The sequence below is a fragment of the Myxine glutinosa genome, chromosome 10 (assembly GCF_964187855.1).
Source record: "Myxine glutinosa chromosome 10, kmMyxGlut1.1, whole genome shotgun sequence".
In the NCBI taxonomy this organism is placed as follows: Eukaryota; Metazoa; Chordata; class Myxini; order Myxiniformes; family Myxinidae; genus Myxine; species Myxine glutinosa.
In genome coordinates this window covers 86,909,208-86,931,651 of record NC_136270.1, presented here as the reverse complement: position 1 = coordinate 86,931,651, position 22,444 = coordinate 86,909,208, and the positions used below count along the sequence as shown (strand labels likewise).

At 48.5% G+C, this 22,444-nt stretch overlaps 1 protein-coding gene across 1 annotated transcript in view; it reads right to left on the bottom strand.

Moving 5' to 3' along the window:
• The window catches only part of LOC137434016 (uncharacterized), a 155,711-nt gene that overhangs the window by 29,060 nt on the left and 104,207 nt on the right, over positions 1-22,444 (bottom strand). The window contains exons 23-27 of the mRNA XM_078785840.1: positions 20,596-20,777; positions 18,020-18,310; positions 13,405-13,600; positions 2,153-2,537; positions 825-963 (exon numbers count right to left, since the gene is read on the bottom strand). Coding sequence (XP_078641966.1) covers positions 825-963; positions 2,153-2,537; positions 13,405-13,600; positions 18,020-18,310; positions 20,596-20,777 — 1,193 coding nt within the window. The remainder of the gene's footprint in view (positions 1-824; positions 964-2,152; positions 2,538-13,404; positions 13,601-18,019; positions 18,311-20,595; positions 20,778-22,444) is intronic.

The following is a 22,444-nucleotide window of genomic DNA, read 5'->3' as shown; positions in this document are numbered from 1 at the left end:
CATCATTCCACGCACCAAGTGGGCGGTGGCCACGCCCGAGGGGTAGGCGTGGCCTCATGATATACACCGGGCGACCAGCCCGGAGGAGTTTAGTGTTACAGTGTAGTCTTACAATAAAGACGTTTATATGTTACCGCTTGTCCGCTTCCTCCTTGCTCACAAGCAGCGCGCGTAACGCCGCGCTTTAGGGGTTTAATTTAGTGACCAGATATGCAAATCCTCTTCAAATTTCAAGTCAATCGGATGAAAATTGAGGATTTTAGAAATCTGGCCTATGTTGACCTTTTGACCTATGTTGACCAAAATTTATAAATGGTGGTTGAATTCAGTGACCAGATAGGCAAATCCTCTTCAAATTTCAATTCAATCGGATGAAAATTGAGCATTTTAGAAATCTGGCCTATGTTGACCTTTTGACCTATGTTGACCAAAAATTATAAATGGTGGTTGAATTCAGTGACCAGATATGCAAATCCTCTTCAAATTTCAATTCAATCGGATGAAAATTGAGCATTTTAGAAATTTGACAAAGTTGGTGACCTTTGGCCTATGTTGACCTATTGACCTTTTAACCGCAAAAACAATAGGCTTCTTGCTTATGACGAACTCTGCCATTTGGTGAAGTTTGGTGAAGTTTGGTGAAGATCGGTTGAAAATTGTGACCTGTAGGCGACTGATATACAGACAGACAGACAGACAGACAGACAGACAGAATAACGCACAAGACCAACCAATATACTTGAAAAATCTTCGATTTTCGCAAGTAATGAACGGCGATAGCATTGTAAAGCAAAATGGGTGTCATGTGAAAACAGCCGATACACCTGCTGGTTCTCCAGATCTCGCTGCATTTCTTGTTTCTTGCTCTCAAACTCCTTTTGCATCTCAGCCGTTTGAGCTTCTTTCGATCGAAACGCATCCTGCAGCTTCTGAATTTCATTAGCTCTCGCCTCCAGTTCATCTCTAAATAGGATTAAAAAGGAAGTGAGATCATAAACAGAATACTTATAATGAAATTGTTTTAAAAAAATATATAAAATTGCAGGGTTTATCACCTCCATCACTGAAAGTGGGCAGAGGTGATGTATTCACCCATATTTGTTTGTGAGCAAGATATCTCAAAAATTTATGGACGGATTCGGATTAAATTTGGTGGACAGGTTGGGTGTATGACAAGAACAAATTGATTATATTTTGGTGAAGATCTGGATCTGTATACAATAATTTTTAAAGTGATGCTTCCCAATTGATAGATAGGGCCAAAAACAATATATAGCACGATATCTCATAAAGTTATGGAAGGATTCCTATGAAATTTTGGTGGACAGGTTGGGGGTGTGACAAAGATGAATTGATTATATTTTAGTGAAGGTCTAGATCCAGATCCTATAATGTTTAAAGTGATTCTTCCCAAAACTCGAGGTATCGTAATCGAACTGCAGAGACACAGGGTTGAAGGTTGATAGCTTGCAAATCGAAACTCAAAAGTTCAAATAAACTGACTAGAAGAGTTATTGATACATTTGGTGACAACGTACGGACAGACAGCGTGGATCGAAATTGGGATTGCACAATTCGAACAAGTGGAGAAGATTGTGATCTGAAGAGAAGAGAAGATGAATGAAGAATGAATGAATGAATGAAGAAGAATGAAGAGAAGATTGAAGAAGTGATCTCCACAAATGGAGAAGATAGTCATGGGGACCGCAAGGCTAACCCCCGCTCTTTCAGGGAAAATGGCCTTTAAAATGCCTGTTGTAAACAAGTGTAGACATCTCATGGAGCAATGTCAAGCTTCATTATGCAAGAATACAATTATCAATTACAATTTTAATTATTATTGTTATTTTTTCACCAATGTATAAACAATTAATTATTTACAGGGGAAAGTGGTCTTCAATTTCCAGTTCATCATCCTTATCTGTCTATCTGCATTAGTGGATCAATGCTTGTAGCAATAGTCTCCAACATAGACACCTCTATTTGCTTGGCTTGCTTGGTGTTCCCTCCTGAGCATGTAGCTCATGATGCTAATTCGCTTTCTTTGACTACTGCTTCACAATGACAAACGGTGTTGCAGTCTCATGTAATTCTAAACGTACTATTAAGGAAAGCAATATGTTTATCAATGGGCCCAGGGTGTGTTTTTTACCTCCACTTGTGTTCCACACTGCTTTTTCGAGGAAGCAATCGAGTACGATCCAGCTCGCACCTTGCTTCATTAAGCTGGGTGCACACGCTTGCAGTGCGTTGCCGCTCTTCATCCAGCTGAGTTTGCAAGTGAACCAGGTACTGATCCTCATCTGATTTGGTCTGAAAGCCAGACGCCACACCGCGCACCTTGTCTAGTTGGGTACGGAGCTTGGCCACGTTTCTTCGCTCCTCATCCAGTTGCGTTTGAAGGACAAACAAGTTTCCACGCTCCTCGTCAAGCTGTGCAGTAGTATGCTGACGACGTTCACGTTCATCGTCCAATTCACGACATAAGGCCTGCATCTCATCCTTTACTTGCTGCAGTTTATGCTCATTAAGTTCAGCTGAAAACAGAGAAACAGACGTACACCTCAAACACAAGCCAAAAACTTAACCACTTGTGAAATACAATACAGTATATAAAATGGATAGAGAGTATCACTACGCTCGAGTTCAGCACATAATGCAAATGTTCAAACCATTTTTCAACTTTTTAATTTGCATTTTTAAAGCTTTCCACTGTATTTTTTTTTACTGTATTTTTAAAGCTATCTGCCATGATCTTTATTGGGAAAACCACATTTCCAAGCTGGCATCCAAAGCCAGTCGCCATCTGGGTATCCTCAGTCGTGCAAAGTCCTTTCTGGGCACTTCTGAGGTCCTCACCACATTCAAGGCTTTCATCCGCAGCTCAATGGAATACTGCTCTCCCCTCTGGGCCGGTGCTCCTGCCTCACACCTAGCCCGGCTTCACGCTGTTGAAACCAAAGCATTCAGAATCATTGGTATTGGTATTGCAAATTGTGCGATGAAGCTGATTCTGAGGGCCTTTTTTTTTTTTTTTTTTTTTTTTTTTCTTTCTTTCTTTCTTTCTTTCTTTCTTTCTTTCTCTCTCTCTCTCTCTCTCTCTCTCTCTCTCTCTCTCTCTCTCTCTCTCTCTCTCTCTCTCTCTCTCTCTCTCTCTCTCTCTCTCTCTCTCTCTCTCACCGCAGGCAGGTGTTGGTGGTCTTTCTGTCTTCTACCGACTACTCTTCAGCCTTGTTCCTCCTGCTCTGCCCCCCACCCCCCCAAATATTTCTGCAGGACGCACAAGATCTGCCAGCAAACCTCTTCTGGTGAAACTGTCAAAATCAAGACTCTCTGCTCACCTTCACTCTTTCATTCCTCTTTTCTTCCACCTCTGGAACAAACTCCTCCACTCCCTTCACCCACTCCTCCCTTCAGGTCTTTAGAACAGCTGTTCACCACCATGTCTTATCCCCCATACAAAACCGTGACCTTTTCTACCCACATTAAAACACCCCAAATCCGCCTCTTTCAATGCCAGGAGGAAACAATTGCTGTACAGAAAGAACACCAGGGCAAGACTAAAGTTTGCCAATGAACACCGAGGCAAAGACCAGCACTTCTGGAACAATGTGCTCTGGATAGATGAGTCAAAGGTAGAGCTATTTGGCCACAGTACCAGAAGACATGTTTGGCGAAAACCAAAGACAGCATTTGACCCCAAGAACAGGATACCAACTGTAAAGCATGGTGGTGGAAATATTATGGTTTGGGGCAGCTTTGCTGAATCAGGGCCTGGGCAGCTCACCATCATATAATCCACTATGAATTCTTCATTGTACCAGAGGGTGCTTGAGGATAATGTGAGGCCATCTGTCGGAAAGTTGAAGCTCAACCGAAGGTGGACCTTGCAACATGACAATGACCCTAAACATACCAGTAAATCCACCAAGGCATGGCTGAAAAAAAAGAAATCGAGGGTTCTGGAATGGCCAAGTCAAAGCCCGGATCTAAATCCCATCGAGATGTTGTGGGGGGATTTGAAACGAGCTGTGCATGCAATTGTGCATGCTGTGCAACAATTTTTTGTTGAATAAAGTTTTTCAAAGTCAATTTTTCATTGTTTTTTGTTCAATTAGATCACCTTTATCTATACATACTGTTTAAATGAAGATCAAATATTGATATGTCCACATATGTTAAAAAGATTTTAAAAAACATTTCATGGGGTGTACTTACTTTTTCCACATGTGAAATTTGCATTGATGTTTATTTAAATTATACAATGGACTACAAAATGTAAATGTTTCATGATATTTGTTATATTATATCACCTTTATCTATCAATATTGTTGAAATGAAGATCAAATAGCTGCATGTTGAAATATGTTGAAAAAGTCAAAACTTTACATGGGGTGTACTTACTTTTTCACGTGACTGTATATGTATATATATATATATATATATATATGTATATATATATATATATATATATATATAGTATATATATATATATATATATATATATATATATATATATATATATATATATATATATATATATATATATATACATATATATATATATATAATTTTTTTTTTTTATGTGTATAAAATGAATGAATGAATGAATGATCGTTTTAAGGCCATTTTTCCCGCTCGAGCGGGGGTTAGCCTTGCGGGCCCCATGACAATCATGGTTCCCTGTTTGAGGCAATGTTTTTTTATGGCCGGATGCCCTTTCTAACGCCAACCCCTGGTCACGCTCTTACGATGCGCAGGGATACGGTGTGCCTATTCTAAACCGGGGTACACACCGTGATCATTCATCCCAGCAAGCTGGTACTCAATTTGCCGACCTCGGAAGGATGACAGGCTGAGTCAACCCCCCTGGCATTAATTCAGCGATCGACCGGGATTCGAACCCAGGATCCTAGGATCCCAAGCCGGCACCCTAACCGCTAAGCCAACACCAGGCTTCCAGGCTAAATGTGTATAAAATAACTTTAAATTTTGAGAATAAAGAGTTATTAATAATTTTATTCCATTAACAAAACATTTTCAAGATTAAAACAAAACAACAAACAGTAAACAGTAAAGTAAAATCAACAAACAGAAAGAAAACAGAAACAGTGGAGACAAAATGCAAAATTTCCAGCATGGGAGCATCACAAAATACAACGAAGAATCACTTACCTTGAAGAAATGTACTCAGAACCCAAGATTCAACTAGAACAGCACCCAGTAGCACACATACCTCCGCCAGGCTGAACAGTTTACATTTTGTATCCCACTGATAGACCGGATCTGGATCCGGACCAGAACTAAAATCGAATCCGCTTGTTCTTGTCGCCTATCCAACTCATCCACATAGTTTTGACATAACTTGTCCGCAACTTGGATTCAGATCTTCCCCAAAATCGAATCGATTCGTCCTCGGGCACGCCCAACCTGTCCACGAAGTTTTGTCCAAATCCATCCATAACTGAGACATTGTGCTATATAATCGGTCTTAACCCAATCACCGAATGGTGAAGAATTACTTAAAATAATCTCGTATCCGGATCTTCACAAAAACCCAATAAATTCGTCCTTGTCACACGCCCAACCTGTCCTCAAAATTTTGTCTGAATCCATCCACAACCTTTTGAGATATCCTACTCACAGACAGACAGACAGGGGTGAACACATATTGTCCATCCACCTTTGGTGGCAAATGTAATAATATAAGCATTACATAAGGAAATACATATGTAGGAAAAGTATAAAGTGTCCATTTCACGAACCTTGCCATTTAACCAATCATGGTTAAATAACCAGAGAAAATGGGGAAAGCCAAAAAGGCAACAACTTCAAAATGAAAAACTATAGGTGGTCGGAAAAGTATACAGATAAAAAGTAGAGGAAATGGGATGAAGAGCAGACACACAGGCAGCTTTGGTAGGGATAATAAAAAGGAGTAAATAGAGACAATATAAATATACTGTGGCGGGCACAAGGGGTAATAATTCCGCGCACCAGTGGGTGGCGCGAGCGTCCAGGCGGGGAACTGAAATGCATGCCCCGCCTATTGACCGATCGGCCACGCCCGGGGGCAAGGCATGGCTTCGGGACATATATGCGGGCTCGAAGCTCGAGCCCGCCCAGTGCTGATATGCGAGCTCTTAATAAAGACTCTTGTTTGTATCCACGCGTTGTGGCCATCCTCTCTGGCAATCGAGTCGTGTGTGCACAGCACCACACTGGTGACCCCGATTGGTTCAGCCGTTGCGGACCCCCGAACGCGCCATGGCTACCAACGCCGTCGCAATCAAACTCCCCGAGTTTTGGGAAGCGCAAGCCGACGTTTGGTTTGTGCAAGCCGAAGCTCAGTTCCAACTCCGGGGCATCACGGCGGACGAGACCCGGTACTACCACGTGGTCGCCGCCCTCGGGTCCGGCACTGCCGCCCGTGTCGTGTCCATCCTTCGGCGCCCGCCGTGGGCGACCACAAGTACGAGGCACTCAAACGTCTCCTCCTCGCCACGTTCGGGCTCACGGAGGTCGAACGTGCCGACCGCCTCCTGGACCATCCCGCCCTCGGCGACACACGACCATCCGTCCGGATGGATTTCATGCTGTCCCTGCTTGGAGACCAGCGCACGGATTTCTTGTTCCGCGCACTTTTCCCTCCGCCAGCTACCGATACAGGTGCGCCTCGCGCTGGCCGGTTCCAACATCACGGAACCCCGAGCCCTGGCCGGAGAGGCCGACAAGTTTTTCGCGGCCTGCGACACGCGGTCGGTTTACGGAGCTGCTGTAGTGGATCCCGGTGCAGAGCCTACAGCGCCCCCGGCTTCCCTCGTGGCCGCTGTTGCGCCCTGCCCACTACCGCCGCCGCCACCACCACCACGACCACCACCACCACCACCACCGCCGCCGGCACGGCCGCCACCGCCGCCGCAAACCTGGTGCTACTACCATGCCAGGTTCGGCCGCAAGGCTAAAACGTGCCGCCCGCCGTGTTCTTTTGACGGGTCGGGAAACGACCAGGCCGGCGCTCACTTGCGGCCCTGAGCGTCGGCCATTCCGGCAGCCTCCTGTTCATCACGGACATCTTGTCCGGGCGCCGTTTTCTTTGTGACACGGGAGCCCAGGTAAGCGTCCTCCCTGCCTCCGCGTCCGACAAGCAAGCCGCGGGCCGGGGCCCCGCTTTGCTTGCCGCCAACGGTACACCCATCCGCACATTCGGGAAGCGTTGCCTCTCACTGCGGTTCGGAGGGCAGCGCATTCCGTGGTCGTTCGTCACCGCCAGCGTGCCAATGGCCCTGCTCGGCGCGGACTTCCTATGTGCGCATGGGCTGTTGGTCGACGTTAAGCGCAGACGTCTCGTCCAGGCCGAAACCTTCAGCTCGCTCGCTTGTTCGCTGAGCGGCTCGTTGAGCAGCTCGCCGAGCGGCTTGCTGAAAGGTTCCGTCCCGGCGAGGTTAGTCTGCACGCTTCTGGCAGCGGACGAGTTTACCCGCCTCCTCGCCAGTTTCCCGGCCCTCACGCGGCCCACCTTCTCAGCGGTGGCCGTCCAACACGGGGTGGAGCACCATATCCCCACGGTCGGGCCGCCGGTCTACGCCCGGGCACGCCGACTCGACCCCACGAAGCTCGCCGTGGCGAAAGCGGAGTTCGCCACGCTGGAACGGCTGGGTATCGTACGGCGCTCCAACAGCGCTTGGGCCTCTCCTCTGCACATTGTGTCGAAGCCCGGCGGCGGATGGCGGCCGTGCGGTGACTACCGCCGGCTCAATGATGCCACCACCCCCGACCGCTACCCGTTCCCGCATATCCAGGACTTTTCCGCCCGGTTGGCAAACATGACCGTGTTCTCCAAGGTGGACCTCATCCGGGGCTACCACCAGATCCCCGTACAACCGGACGATGTCCCAAAGACGGCCGTCATCACCCCTTTCGGCCTCTTTGAGTTCCTGCGGATGCCTTTCGGGTTGAAGAATGCGTGTTCCAACGGCTCATGGACAGCGTCTTGCGCGACTTACCTTTCATCTATGTCTACCTGGACGACATCCTAGTCGCGAGCGCGTCTCGGGAGGAGCACCTGCTCCACCTCCACACGCTTTTCGAACGCCTGGGCCAGCATGGCCTGATCATCAACCCCGCACAGTGCCGTTTCGGCGTCGCCGCCATCGACTTCTTGGGGCACCGCATCACCAGGCACGGGGCCGTCCCTTTACCGGCCAAGGTGGAGGCGGTCAGGGGTTTCCCACGCCCCCGCACGATCAAGGGGCTCCAGGAGTTCCTGGGCATGGTAAATTTTTACCACCGCTGCGTGCCCCACGTCGCCCAGCTCTTCCGCCCCCTGCACGAGGCCCTCCGGGGCAAGCTGGGAAAGGTGACGTCGGCTGGTCGGAGCCGATGGCCGCGGCGTTTGCGGGCGCAAAGCTGGCCCTGGCCAACGCCACCATGGTGGCGCACCCGGCGCCCGATGCACCGATTGCCCTCACCACCGACGCGTCGGACTACGCGGTGGGCGCGGTACACGAGCAGAGGGTGCGTGGTGCTTGGCAGCCCCTGGCGTTTTTTAGCCGGCAGCTTTGCCCGCACGAACGCCGCTACAGCACCTTCGACTGCGAGCTGCTCGGGCTCCACCTGGCGGTCCGACACTTCCGCCATCTGCTTGAGGGCCGCCCGTTCACGGCTTTCGTTGATCACAAGCCCCTTGTGTTCGCGATGGCCAAGGTCGCCGAGCCATGGTCGGCCCGGCAGCAACGTCACCTCTCTGCCGTGTCCAAGTACACGACGGACATCCGTCACGTCGCGGGTAAAGACAACCCGGTGGCGGATTGCCTTTCCCGGTCCGTCGCGCACGTGGTCCACCTCGGGATCGACTATGCCCGGATGGCGGAGGCCCAGACCGCCGACCCCGGCGTCCAGGCCTTGTGGACCGCCGTCATGGGCCTCCAAATCACCGAGGTGCCGTTCGACGTCGCGGGCGCGGCCCTCCTGTGCGACGTCTCCCTCGGCCGGCCTCGCCCCATCGTGCCCGCTGGCTGGCAGCGCCCGGTTTTCGACGCCATCCACGGCCTGACACACCCGGGCACGAAGGCCTCCCAGAAGCTCGTCGCGGTGAAGTTCGTCTGACATGGCCTCAGGAAGGACGTCCGCGACTGGGCCAGGACGTGCCTCGCGTGCCAGCGCGCAAAGGTCCACCGCCACACCCGGGCCCCGTTGGCCCCGTTGGCCCCGTTTACGGTGCCCGAGCGTCGGTTCGACCACGTCCACGTCGACTTGGTGGGACCTCTGCCCCCCTCGCGGGGGTTCACCCACCTCCTCACCACGGTGGACCGCACCACCCGGTGGCCGGAGGCCGTGCCCTTGGCGGCGACGACTGCGGCTGACATCGCACATGCTTTCATCGCCACGTGGGTTGCCAGGTTTGGTGCCCCCTCGGACATCTCGTCCGATCGCGGCCCCCAGTTCACCTCGGAGCTCTGGGGCGCGGTGGCGCAAGGGCTCGGCGTCAAACTGCACCGCACCACGGCCTACCACCCCCAGGCCAATGGCCTGTGCGAGCGCTTTCATTGCTCCATGAAGGCCGCACTCCGGGCCAGCCTCCACGACGGCAGCTGGGGCGACAGGCTCCCCTGGGTCCTGCTGGGCCTCAGCACGGCGCCCAAGGATGACCTGCGCGCATCCTCGGTGGAACTGGTCTTCGGACAGCCGCTGCGGGTGCCAGGTGAGTTTATCCCCGAATCCACGGCTCCTTGGTCCGCGGCGCAATAACGCTCCACCCTGCAGGAGGCCGCCAGGAGGTTCGCCCCGGTGCCCACGGCACACCACGGTTGCCCGCCCTCCAACGTCGCCCTGGAGCTTCGCACGGCGGAGTACGTTTTCATCCGATACGACGCCCACCGGGCACCGCTGCGGCCCCCGGACCTTTCCGCGTGCTGGAGACCGGGGACAAACATTTTACCGTGGACATCGGCGGTGCCCCGGATCGTATCGCCGTGGACCGCCTCAAGCCGGCCCACCTCGATCTGGACCACCCCCCGCCAGCAGTTCTGCCTCCGCGTCGAGGCCGCCCCCCGGCGGTCAGACCACTGGCACCCCCCAGCCCCACCGTCCCGCTACCCCCCAGCCCTGCACGCATCGCCAGGGGGCGTTTTGGCCGGGTCATCCGGCTTCCCCGCAAGCTCACCCTTCAGGTGCGTAGGAATTTGGGGGGGGGGCGCGTGTGGGGGGCACAAGGGGTAATAATTCCGCGCACCAGTGGGTGGAGCGAGCATCCAGGCGGGGAACTGAAATGCTTGCCCCGCCTTTCGGCCGATCGGCCACGCCCGGGGGCAAGGCGTGGCCTCGGGACATATATGCGGGCTCCAAGCTCGAGCCCGCCCAGTGCTGATATGCGAGCTCTTAATAAAGACTCCTGTTTGTATCCACGCGTTGTGGCCTACCTCTCTGGCAATCGAGTCGTGTGTGCACAGCACCACAATACGTTATTTTTTTGTTTTTTTGGATACATAATCGAGGCTCGTGAAAGAGCTAACATTTATCACACAAACAAATCAAACAGACAAACAAACAAAGTATATAAAAAGGGGAGCGGTAGACAAGATGGGGAGAGAAGGGGAAGCACATAAACACAGCATTTGTGAGGGACATCGGGAATGTGTGGGAGGGAGAGGGCTTGGGGGGAGGCGGCGTGGGGAGGGGGGGGGGGGGGTTGGGAGAAGTATAAACACAAGGACACCAAGGACTTCCAGGAAAGGAGTTGGTATTTCAAAACAGAGGATTTGGGGTGAAATTAGTGGGGGTAGAAAAGATCAAGGTTTTGGATGGGGGAAGATAAGAGATGGTGGTGAACAGCTGTTTTAAAGACCTGGAGGGTGGAGTGGGATTGAAGGGAGTGGGGGAGTTTGTTCCAGAGTCGGGAGAAAAGAGGAATGAAAGAGTGAAGGTGAGCAGAGAGTCTTGATTTTGGCAGTATAACCATAAGAGGGTTGCAGGCAGATCTTGTGTGACCTTTAGGAATATTTGGGGGACAGAGCCCAGAGAGAGCTGGAGGAGCAAGGCCGGAGAGGAGTGGGTAGAAGACAGAAAGGCCACCAACCTGCCTGAGGTGAGTAAGTGAAAGGCCCTCGGAGGTAGCTTCATCACGGGAGATTCCAATGATTCTGAACGCTTTGGTTTCAACAGCGTGAAGACGAGCTAGGTGTGAGGCAGGAGCACCAGCCCAGAGGGGAGAGCAGTATTCCATTGAGCTGCGGATGAAAGCCTTGTATGTGGTGAGGAGCTCAGGTGTGCCAAAGAAGGACTTCGCACGACGGAGGATGCCCAGTCGGCGACTGGCTTTGGAGGCCAGATTTGAAATGTGGTTTTCCCAGGAAAGATCATGGCAGATAGTGAGACCCAAAAGCTTGAGTGACAGAACTTCTTGGAGAGGATTATTCAGAAAGTGGATGGGAGGGTTGTCCAGTCGGTCTTTTCGGAGAGACATCGTAAGAGTGTGAGATTTGTCAGGATTGAAAGACATGTTCCACTTGTTTGCCCAGTCAGTGATTTTGTCCAGGTCTGCAGAGAGTGAGGAGGCTGAAGACTGCCGATCTAAGGGATGAGGAATGGAGCGGCAGAGAGTGGAGTCATCAGCAAAGAGATAGAGAGGATTTTCAAGAGAGTCGGAGAGATCATTGATGAAGACCAGAAAAGCACAGGGCCCAGAACACTGCCTTGGGGAACTCCAGCCTGAAAAGGAAGAGGAGATGAGAGAAACCCATTCAGGGCCACACGTTGACTACGACTAGAGAGGAAGTCCGCCAGCCATGCGTGGAGATTTCCATGGGTACCAAAGGAGGAGAGTTTGGTGAGCAGAGCGGGGTGCCAGACCATACCGAAGGCACGTGATATTTCGAGGGAGACAGCTCTAATTTCCTGTTTGGCATTGAGGACCTCCATCCATTGTTGCGACAGCAGAAGCAGCATGTCCAGAGTAGAGTGACCTGGTCTGAAACCAAATTGATGATCAGAGATCAAGCCATTGGAGAAGAGGAAAGATTTCATATCTGAAGCAATGATGGATTCCATGACTTTGCTGATAATTGGGAGAAGGCTGATTGGTCTGTAGTTGCTAGGATCTGTTTTTGCACCTTTTTGGTGTAAAGCGGTGATGCTGGCTGATTTCCAAGCAGATGGCAGTTGACCTTGAGCAAAAGAGAGGGTGAAGAGAACAGAGAGAGGTAGTGAAAGAGCGGAAGAACAGGATTTTAGGACCCGTGGGCTGATGCCGTCAGGTCCAGTTGCAGAATCAGAGTCGAGGGTTGACAGAAACTTTTCCACCTTGTCAGGAGGAAAGGACACAGAGTCCAGGAGCAGCTGGGTACGACTGGGTACGGTGGGTACAGAGAGGGATGGGTTTGGGACACAAGATTTAGAGGCAAACACAGAGGTGAGGCATTCAGCTTTTTCACGTGCGGAGTCAGCTGTGTAGCCGTTTGAGGTAATGGAGGGGATGGAGGGGGAACAAACACCAGAAACAGATTTGACCAGACGCCACCAGGATTTGGAAGAGGGCGACAGATAAGAGAGTTCGGTCTTGAGAACGGAGAGATATTGTTTCCTGGCTCTCCTGAGGGTAGACACACACTTGTTTCGGGCTTTGTGAAATGAAATGAGATTTCCTTCAGTTGGATTTGCTTTCCAAGAGACGAAGGCAAGTTGTTTCTGGGCAACAGCCTCACCACAAGATTCCGTGTACCATGGACGGGAGGAAGGGTATGACAACTGAAGACGAGATGGGATAAATCTGTGCATGAGAGAGAGCAATTTACTTTGGAAGAATTCCCAGGATGAGTTGATGTCAGAGGTGGTAGAGATGGGAGACCAGTCCAGATGATTGATGGCTGCTTGAAGACCGAGCCAGTAGGCCTGAGTGAAATGCCAGACTCGTCGACGCTGAGGAGGCTCCCTGAGAATGGTCAGAGAGATGTCCACTTTAACAAGCACATGATCAGATGAGCCGATTGGAGCAGAAGAAGAGCACCAGACATTTTCAGGGAAGTTAGTCATAACCAAGTCCAGAAGAGAAGATGCTCCGTTGACTGAGATCCGGGTCGGGAAATTGACAGATTGTGTCAGTCCTAGTGAGTCGCAGAAGTCCTTTGCTGAGGAGTAGATCGAAGTTGGTCCATATTATCATACAGCGAGATGTAGATGGAGTCATCACTGTTTGGTGGACGGTACAACACACATATGAACAAGAGGTGGGAGCGAAGGGGAAGCCATAGCCAGAGGTATTCCTGGGGGTGAGGTGGAGAGAGGGCAGTGCAAGGTTTAAACAGTTTAAACATGACAGATATCTTACTTTCATGTTCTTATGACAGATCACATAAAGAAAATGCCAAAATATGTGCAGGATCTGTGTTTTACACATATTGCACATACTTTGCCTCTTCGTCTGTTGCTCATGAACTTGTCTGCAGTGTTCCTGGTGAGATTTCTCTTCGTCCAGCAACAATAACTGTTCCTGTAGCCGTAGTTCGGTCAACCGACACTGAGAACGCAGAGCCCCCATTTCCTCAAGCAAACTGTGACGATCTGCCATATTAAGTTCATGGTGTGCTGGAACCTTCGCAGTAGCCTGCAGCACACATCCCAAATCTTCAGCCTGAATGGTGAGCTCAGTTGCAGGACATGATTCATGCACATCACCCAAATACAAACATCTTGTTTGCCAAAAGCACACAAAAAGAAATCCAGCAGACCAAATATTATTGTGGAATATATCGAGTACCAGCAGGGGTACCCGGCATTGCCCGGTGCTGTTCAAATCCTGTTGCCATTTTGAATGAATAAAATTGTTTTTTTTTCCAGTTTATTTTGTGGGTATCTAAAACACTTCCCTATACCCATTAATGAATGGGGCTGAGGATCATTCAATATTACCTTTAACAGGGCTACAAAGACTGAGGCACTATAAAGTGTCAGAGTACATGTTTGGTATCCCCATCTGAACACATCGCTCATTTGGTCCCAGATTCAAATCCCAAATACTGTGCCTTGTAAATTATTTTCACGTACAGTATGCTGTTGACTCCTCATATCCTTGCCAAAGCATAAAAGTCCCTTGAGCCTAAGACACTATACGTAGATAATTTTAGACAAAATAAACTTCCGACCCAACCGAACAACAACAACATGCATTTTAAGGCCATTTTCCCTGCTAGAGCGGGGGTTAGCCTTGCGGTCCCCATGACAATCTGCTCCATTTTGCCCTATTTCTGCATCTCTCCTTGTTTACCCCCTTGCCCGCATTTCTTCTTCCACCATCTTTAGCCAAGTCGTTCTCGGTCTTCCCCATCCTCTACTTCCTTCTACATTCATTTCCATCACTCTTCTCAACCAGTCACTTTCATCCTTCCTCACCACATGACCAAACCATCTCAACCTGTTCCTCTTCACAGCATCAATCACAGGATCTATTCCCATCATCTTTCGCAATTCATCATTTGTCTTCCTCTCTCTCAACGATACTTCGCACATTCACCGTACCATTCGCATTTCCACCCTTTCCAGCTTTCGTTGCTGCTCTACATTCATGACCCATGTCTCGCTCCCATAAATCATAACACTTCTCACACATACAGCATACACCTTTCTCTTCAGCTTCAACGACACTCTCCTCCTCATCAGCACGCCACTCAGTTCCCGAAACTTCTTCCATGCACATCTCACTCTAGCAACCGTTGCCAAGTCTGATCCACCTTCTCCATTCAGCATGTCTCCTAGGTAGCAAAATGTTTTCACACCTTCCAGCTTCACGCCGTCTCCAAGATCCAACTCAACATTTCCTCCATCTGCAGCTCCCTCTGTGCACACCTTACATTTGAATGTAGCTGCCACACTGGTTAATGACCCTCTCAGACCGCTACATTTTTGATGAACCCACTCAGCGCACATTGTACATTGAATGGAGTTCACTCCGACACCCTTCCTGCACACAGCACATGGCCACTTCCCAGTTCTTTCCACCTCACCACATGCTTTACCACTTGCCATCACCTTCGCCTTTCCTATATTCACCTTCAGACCTTTTGTCTCCATACATTCCTTCCACTTGTTCATCTTTTCCTTCAGTCCATCCATACTTTCCGCAATCAACACCAGATCATCTGCATACAACAACTCCCACGGTAAACCCTCCTTTACGTTCTGAGCCAGCACTTCCATCACAGCTACAAATAGTAGTGGACTTAGTACCGACCCCTGATGCACTCCCACCTTCACCTCAAACTCACCACTGTTCCCGTCCTTCGTCCTTACAGCTGTGCGCGCTCTTTTTTACATTGCCATCACTACTCTGATCAACCATTCCTCCACTTCTAACTTCCTCAATGCCCATGTCAATACTTCGCGTGGAACCCTATCGAATGCTTTCTCCAGATCAACAAACCTAAGAAACAACTTCTTCCTCTTCTCCATGTACTTCTCCTGCAACTGCCTCACAATAAAGAGGGCGTCTGTCGTTCCTCTTCCTGGCATAAATCCAAACTGCATTTTGTCGGTCTTCACCTTCTTCCTTATCCTCCTCTCCAACACCCTTTCCAATACCTTCATTCCATGCTCCAATAACTTTATCGCTCGGTACGAGCCACACTCCAGAGGGTCACCTTTCCCCTTGTATAGAGGGACGAGGGTACTCAGTTCCCAATCCACTGGAATGCGGCCTTCTTTCACCACCAGATAACAGATCTCTGTCATTCTCTTCACACCCCAACTTGCTCCCCCAGCTCTCTCTGTGCTCTGTCCCCCAAATATTCCTACAGGTCGCACAAGATCTGCCAGCAACCCTCTGATGGTTAAACTGCCGAAATCTCGGCTCTCTGCTCACCTTCACTCTTTCATTCCTCTTTTCTCCCGCCTGTGGAACAAACTCCCACACTCCCTTCAATCCCTCTCCTCCCTCCAGGTCTTTAAAACAGCTGTTCACCACCATCTCTTATCTTCCCCCATCCATAACCTTGATCTTTTCTACCCCCACTAATTCACCCCAGATCCACCTTGTTTGAAATTCCAACTTATTTCCTGGAAATCCTGGCAGTGTCCATATGTTTATACCTCTCCCCCCCCTTCACATGCCTCCCCCCCTTCACATGCCTCCCCCCCAAAGCCCTCTCCCTCCCACAGATCTCTCGATGTCTCCATGTCTCTCGGTCCCTGCTCTCAAATGTTGTGTTTGTGTCCTTCCCCCTCTCTCCCCATCTTGTCTACCGCTCCCGATGTTATTTGTTTTATGTGTCTGTTTGTCTTTCTGTGTGATTAATGTTCGCTCTTTCACGAGCCTCGATCTTGTATACAAAAAAACAAAACAAAAAAAAAAACAAAAAAAAACAAACTTCCTGCTGCCTTCAACATATCTCCCACAACTCCCGTCGGCCCTCCCGCTTTTCTACTCTTCATTGCTTTTATCGCTTCCTCAACTTCCTTCTCAGTTATCTTCTCTGGCGGTCCTAAAACTGGGTTACTCTCTATGTTGCCATCCCATTCATTCTCTATATTCAACAGCATTTCCATATATCTTTTCCATCTTCCTTTAATTCCATCTGGGTCCACAACGATTTGGCCCACTTCATCCTTCAAGCAACTCGCCCCCATCACATCACACCTCTCTTTTGCTATCTGCTTTGCAATCCTGAATACCGCTCTCTGACCCTCTTCCGAATCCAAGCGTTCTCCGAACATTTTCGTACATGCCTCCTGCGCCTTTGCTACCTCTTTCTTTGCAGCCCTCTTGGCTGCATTATAACTTTCATGTTCTGCTTTTTCTGCTCACCCTTCGCCTTCTGCCACCCCTTGAACTTCTTCCTCTTCTCGTCAATCCTCTTTCCAACTTCATCATCCCACCACCATGTTTCCGAGTGCCTCGGTGGTCCTTTGGTCCATCCACATACCTCACCAACGGCTCCCAACAGACTATCTTATATTGACATCCAACCACGTTCAAGCTCAACCACATCATCCTCTACCCTTCTCAGCCTCTCTTTTAACGCCTCCCTTACTGTCACCTCTTTCAACCTCCACACCTTCATTCTCGGTTGGTACTTCACCCGCCGAGCTGTCCTCGCACCTTTCACCCTTATGTCGTAGACAACCAAGTGGTGCTGTGAAACAGCCTCCTCCCCCGGGATCACCTTTGTGTCCTGGAGGTGCCCCCTATCTCGCCGACGCACCATCAGGTCGTCAACGGTTGTCGTCGACCCACCTGACGTGTATGTAACAAGTTTATTATCCCCTTTCTGGAACTGAGTATTACAAATCAACCCAACCGAACAAGCACACTAAAATACATAAGTTGGTGTTTGTCTGTCTGTCTGACCGCAATACATTCGGTTGTTACTCATCCAATCTCAACCAAATTTGACAGTAGGACTAAGGGTCACACGATTGGAGGTTGTGGCGACTTCGTTTCCCCCAAACCCCTCACCAAGGTTGTTTTCTACCTTGAGTGAAATCCATGTTAAGGTGTATACTTATCGGGCCATTTCACAAGGCCGCTCGCTATCCTCCCTAATCAAGGGAGTTTTCCTCCTTGGGCAAACGCCATGTTACGGCTTATCGTGGCGTTTTTCCAAGGCAATGTCTTATAACAAAAGTAATAACATTAATGATAATAGCATAATATGAATATTGTTTCAAAACAATATCCCCCCTCCCCAAGGGGTTTTTGTGACGTGTGATATGGCCCCTGACACCCTAACGGAAGTAGATTTTATTAAAGCAATAAGCATAACAACACGATGCCCCCTGCCACTCCTGTAGTGAGTGGATGTACTAGTATTTATAAAATGTTTATTTCGTGTTTCATATGCTTATCGACCTTAAGTCAATGTTTCAAAGAGAGAAAGAAGCGTACTGTATAATGTCAGACCATCAGACCAAACCAAAGACCACAGCATCATGAACCTCTCCAATGATGCAAAATCAGCAGCAACAGCCATGCATTTCAAAAGAGGGCCACCGCATATATCTGGCTCTCTGCATATAACATAAAGATAATCACCGCAGCTGGATGAACGGGTATGGCGAGCTGGCGCTGCACGGAGTGAGTGTTCTGCAGAAGCACAGACTTCTCCTGCAACAAAGTGTTCCTTGAACCTTTGACCCCAGAGGCATTCCGCTCTTGGAAACTAGATTCAGATCCCTCATCTTTTGCCTCTGGAAGAGATGGGCACTGCAGATATGCCTCCATTTTCTCAGTCTCCATTTGCTCCAGGCCAGCGGAAATTTGTACTGGCTGCTGAGAAAGAGCAAGGAGGCGAAATCCCTCCTGCTGCACCAGTTGCATTGCCTCCTATAATGAGCAGAAAATAAATAGATCATCAAGAATGAGCTTTGAACTGATGGTCAAATTAAATCTCACCATTGAGAAATTTATTCCCACCTGTAATAAAACCGGGCCTAGCCCCATGTCTAAACAACACAGAAATCAAGAAATTACCAAATACCAGGATCTCAAAAATGAAGAGAAAAGATATCTATCTATAATTCCAGTAATCTCTGTGTGTGTGTCTGTGTGTGTGTCTGTGTGTGTGTATGTGTGTATGTGTGTGTGTATGTGTGTGTGTATGTGTGTCTGTGACCGCTGTTTCTCGACAACCACGGGTCCGATATACTTGAAACTTGCCAGGTATATTGCTGGGGACCTGAGGATGTGCCTTTTCAAGGTTTCATATTAATCGGAGAAGTAGTTACCGAGCTATGTCCAAAAAACGATTCAACCAATCAGAGAGCAGCGAGCTATCACGTGTGCCGAACGTGGCGAACAGACTCTGCCTCGGACGGCACATTTGAGAGCGTATTCATTTATTTCACGTTGGCAAACTATGTTGGCGCTATGTTGGCGTTAAACTATGTTTTAAAACTAATTAAAACTAATTTGCGATTCATCGTAACTGCGATATGCGACCTTCCGGACAGTCAAATGAGGACGTCACTTCCGGACTTACGGATAGTCATAGTGACGACGTACTGATGCTGAACGTGGCGAGCAGACGCTGTAAGGTACGATCGATTGTAGTACACGTTTATAATAACTCTGCCGATACAGGCCCGATTAACTGCAGCGCCATCCGAGCTGCGGCGTCGGGACGATACATTCATTGTACGGTCACATCACGCACTTACGGGCACGCCCATGGGCCCATGGGCACGCCCATGCATGCATGGGCGAAGACATTTTTTTTTTTTTTTTTTGCCAAGGAACGGGCACCCACGTACGGGCACGTCCTAGTAATAATAATAATAATAATAATAATAATAATAAAGGAGTCTTATATAGCCCCATCAAGCAGAGTAAACTACCCTCATGGCGCTTTACATTATCATGCGAATGCACACACACCGCACACACACACACACAAACATACACACACACAGACACACCTTCACTCTTGCCCTATTCCTCTCCCTCCCCATTCAAAACCCACAGATGTATACTCCCCCCTCCTCCTCCCCTCCCTCCCCCACACATGTACACAGACATACTCTCGATCTCTGTCCCACCTCAAACCAAAGGGAAAACAGGACTTAGACTTTGAAAGACTTGTGAAACAGATAGGTTTTGAGGGAGGTTTTAAAGGCAGGAAGAGAGTCAACATGTCGAACAGAGGAAGGCAAGTCATTCCAGAGCAGAGGTGCAGCAAAGGAAAAGGATTTCTCGCCAAACGACTTGGTGCTGGTGCGCGGCGGCTCTAAGGTCATAGAGTCGTCGCTTGAACGAGGCTATGATATTGGAAACTGCGGAGTACTGAAACTGTGCCAGAGATAATTGGAGCAATGGGAATAAAGAAAAACCTCACAGAGATCTTGGAAAAACATCCCTGGGAATATTACTACAAAAGAACTACAGTTGGAAGTTGTGCGAGGCTCGGTGACGATCCTCAAAAGAGCCATCAGAACAAAATTTTGAGAACAAGAAAACTTCAGCTTGGTACATTAATCATGATCCTTTATTAAAATGGAGGCACATACTTTGAGCCCTGAGAGATAACAATCACGTAGCCACATATGGAAACCAGAAAGAGCAATCAGAGATTGTGGACCCTCGCCAGGACGTGTTTTTCGTGTTTTTAAAGGCTTTTGCGTTAAAATAAATATGACGGTCGAACCACGTGACCGATGACGTCATGATTTTTTACCTCCACCAATTTATGATCGGATGAAGTTTTGTACTTGTCGAATTATGACGTCACAATGGAGAAACCTATGACATCATTAACATATGTTATTCCCCATGGAGAGTTCTTTACAATGAGCCATATCTCATTTTTTTTCTGTGCACCGCTTTCGGAGTAGAGATGCAAAGTTTTTCAGTTTTTCCAAGATGGCGCCCATACCACGTGACCTATGACGTCATAATTATCATTTTAAAATTCTACAGGTAGAGTTGCACCTATGGTGAAGATTTCCTGTCCAACGGACCAACAGTTGCAGAGAAAATTATATTTATTCTGTGTGGACAAACAAGCAGACAGACAAACAAACAGACAGACTCAAATGCAATACCCTCTCCTTTGGCGAGGGTAATTACAATCAACGACATGCATACACACACTACCACGATTGCAATCACATTACCTGCATCGGCACAGGAAGTGCCACATCTGGAAAGGTTTCTTCACTTTGTGCAAGGACGTCATTCGAAGTTCCTGAGTTAGGGACCTGTTGGTGAAGCCAGCGGTGGACATGTTCAGCTAGTTTGGCATCCAAATGTTCTGCTGTCTCCATTTCCATGTGGAGGCATCGAGAAAGATCAGAAGCTGCAAAAACGACAGCCAGGTCAAAGGAAGAATTTATTGTGAAGGCGAGTATTGGTGAATAAGATAAACAATGGATTCAGCAACTAAAAGTTGACAAAAAACATATTTATCAGTGTGAAACAAGGTACTGCATACGAATGACATTTCAAGCGTTAACCCTTTATCAGAGTTTAGTCTTGGACGTTTCATGTACGAAGTGTTGGATAGCTTACTTTCCGTCTCACCTGGCCCGAATGTTGGCTCAACAATAAACTGTCATCCTGGTGTTTTAAATGCAGGGAAATACATGAATGAGCGAACCATCAGAAGGACATTAAGTGAGAGAATCTGCCTTTCAGCACTGATCATTGGTGGATGTTAAAGATCACACCATGTCTTTCGGAAACAGTAGGTGAGTTATTACCGGCACCCTGAACAAATTAGAAATTCCTGCCACATCCCAATGTCAATCCTGGCCAGCCGGTTCAAGAAAAATTTGGGACAAACCGTTCCCTCCAGCCGACATCACAACTTGGGAATAATTGGGGAATGGGGATGTTGAAGAAGTGGCAGAAAATTATTGAAAAGCCAAACGAGGTGGCATGCAATTTAATATTAGGTTATTTTTACAAGAGGCATAACAAACCAAAAACACTGGCATGGCTGAAAACTTCAGTAGTTGAAGAGCAGCAACAAATATCCAAGGTCAAAAAAGGAGCAAATACTCATGAAAAAAATTAAAGTTTAAAAATGGTTAAAAGAGGGCATGGCAGGATGGCGTAGAGGTACGCACACTCGCCTCGAAGCTATCCAGCCTGGGTCTGAATCCCGACACAGCTAGAAACCGTCAAACGTTTTACAGACAGCGCGATTCATCAATATGTGTGCCTTCCCCCGGATGGATGTTAAACGTGAGTCCCGTCTACCGGCATTAGTTGGTGGACGGTAAAGATCCCACAATGTCCTTCACGCAGAGCAGGCGAGCAAACGCCAGCACAATGAACAAATTCCGAATTCCTGCCCTAACTACTTCGTCGAACGTCAGGCCTGGCCAGAAGGTTCGTGAAAGACTTGGGAACAAGCTTCCCCCAGCCATCCCCACAATAACCTGGGAATAATTGGGGCCATTAAAGAAGAAGAAAATGGTTAAAAAGACAAAGGAACAAGCACGTTATTGCCCAATCACAGAGGAAACTGCAGAAGGATACACCAGCCAAGGAGGAATTAAAATCAGAACGTCTAAAAACATGAAATTCTCAGCCTGGGCCAATAACCGTGGCCAACTTGGATCAAAAAACAATATATCGAAAACAAATTACCACATGAACGAAATAACAATCGCAAAGCAGCTACACGCCCCTCCCCACTACAGGGAGAATCATTGAAATTGATTTGCAAAATTTAAATTGGTGGGAAGGCACGAGTTTTGACTAAAAATGAAGGTTTTCTTTTGGATGCAGCACAAGGCTGTGGACTCGCATCATTGGCCGAAGGAATAACGCCTGTACTGCTGATACAATGCCCTCTGCAGGTTGTTTTTACAGCGTAGCCAATAGGGCAAAGCCATCTAGAACAGCGTTTGTCCGTCCGTCCATATGTATGTATGTATGTATGTATGTCCCCTCAAACATATACCAATCAGAGCTGAGGATCTGGTCACATGACAGGGTGATGTGATTACGTCTGAT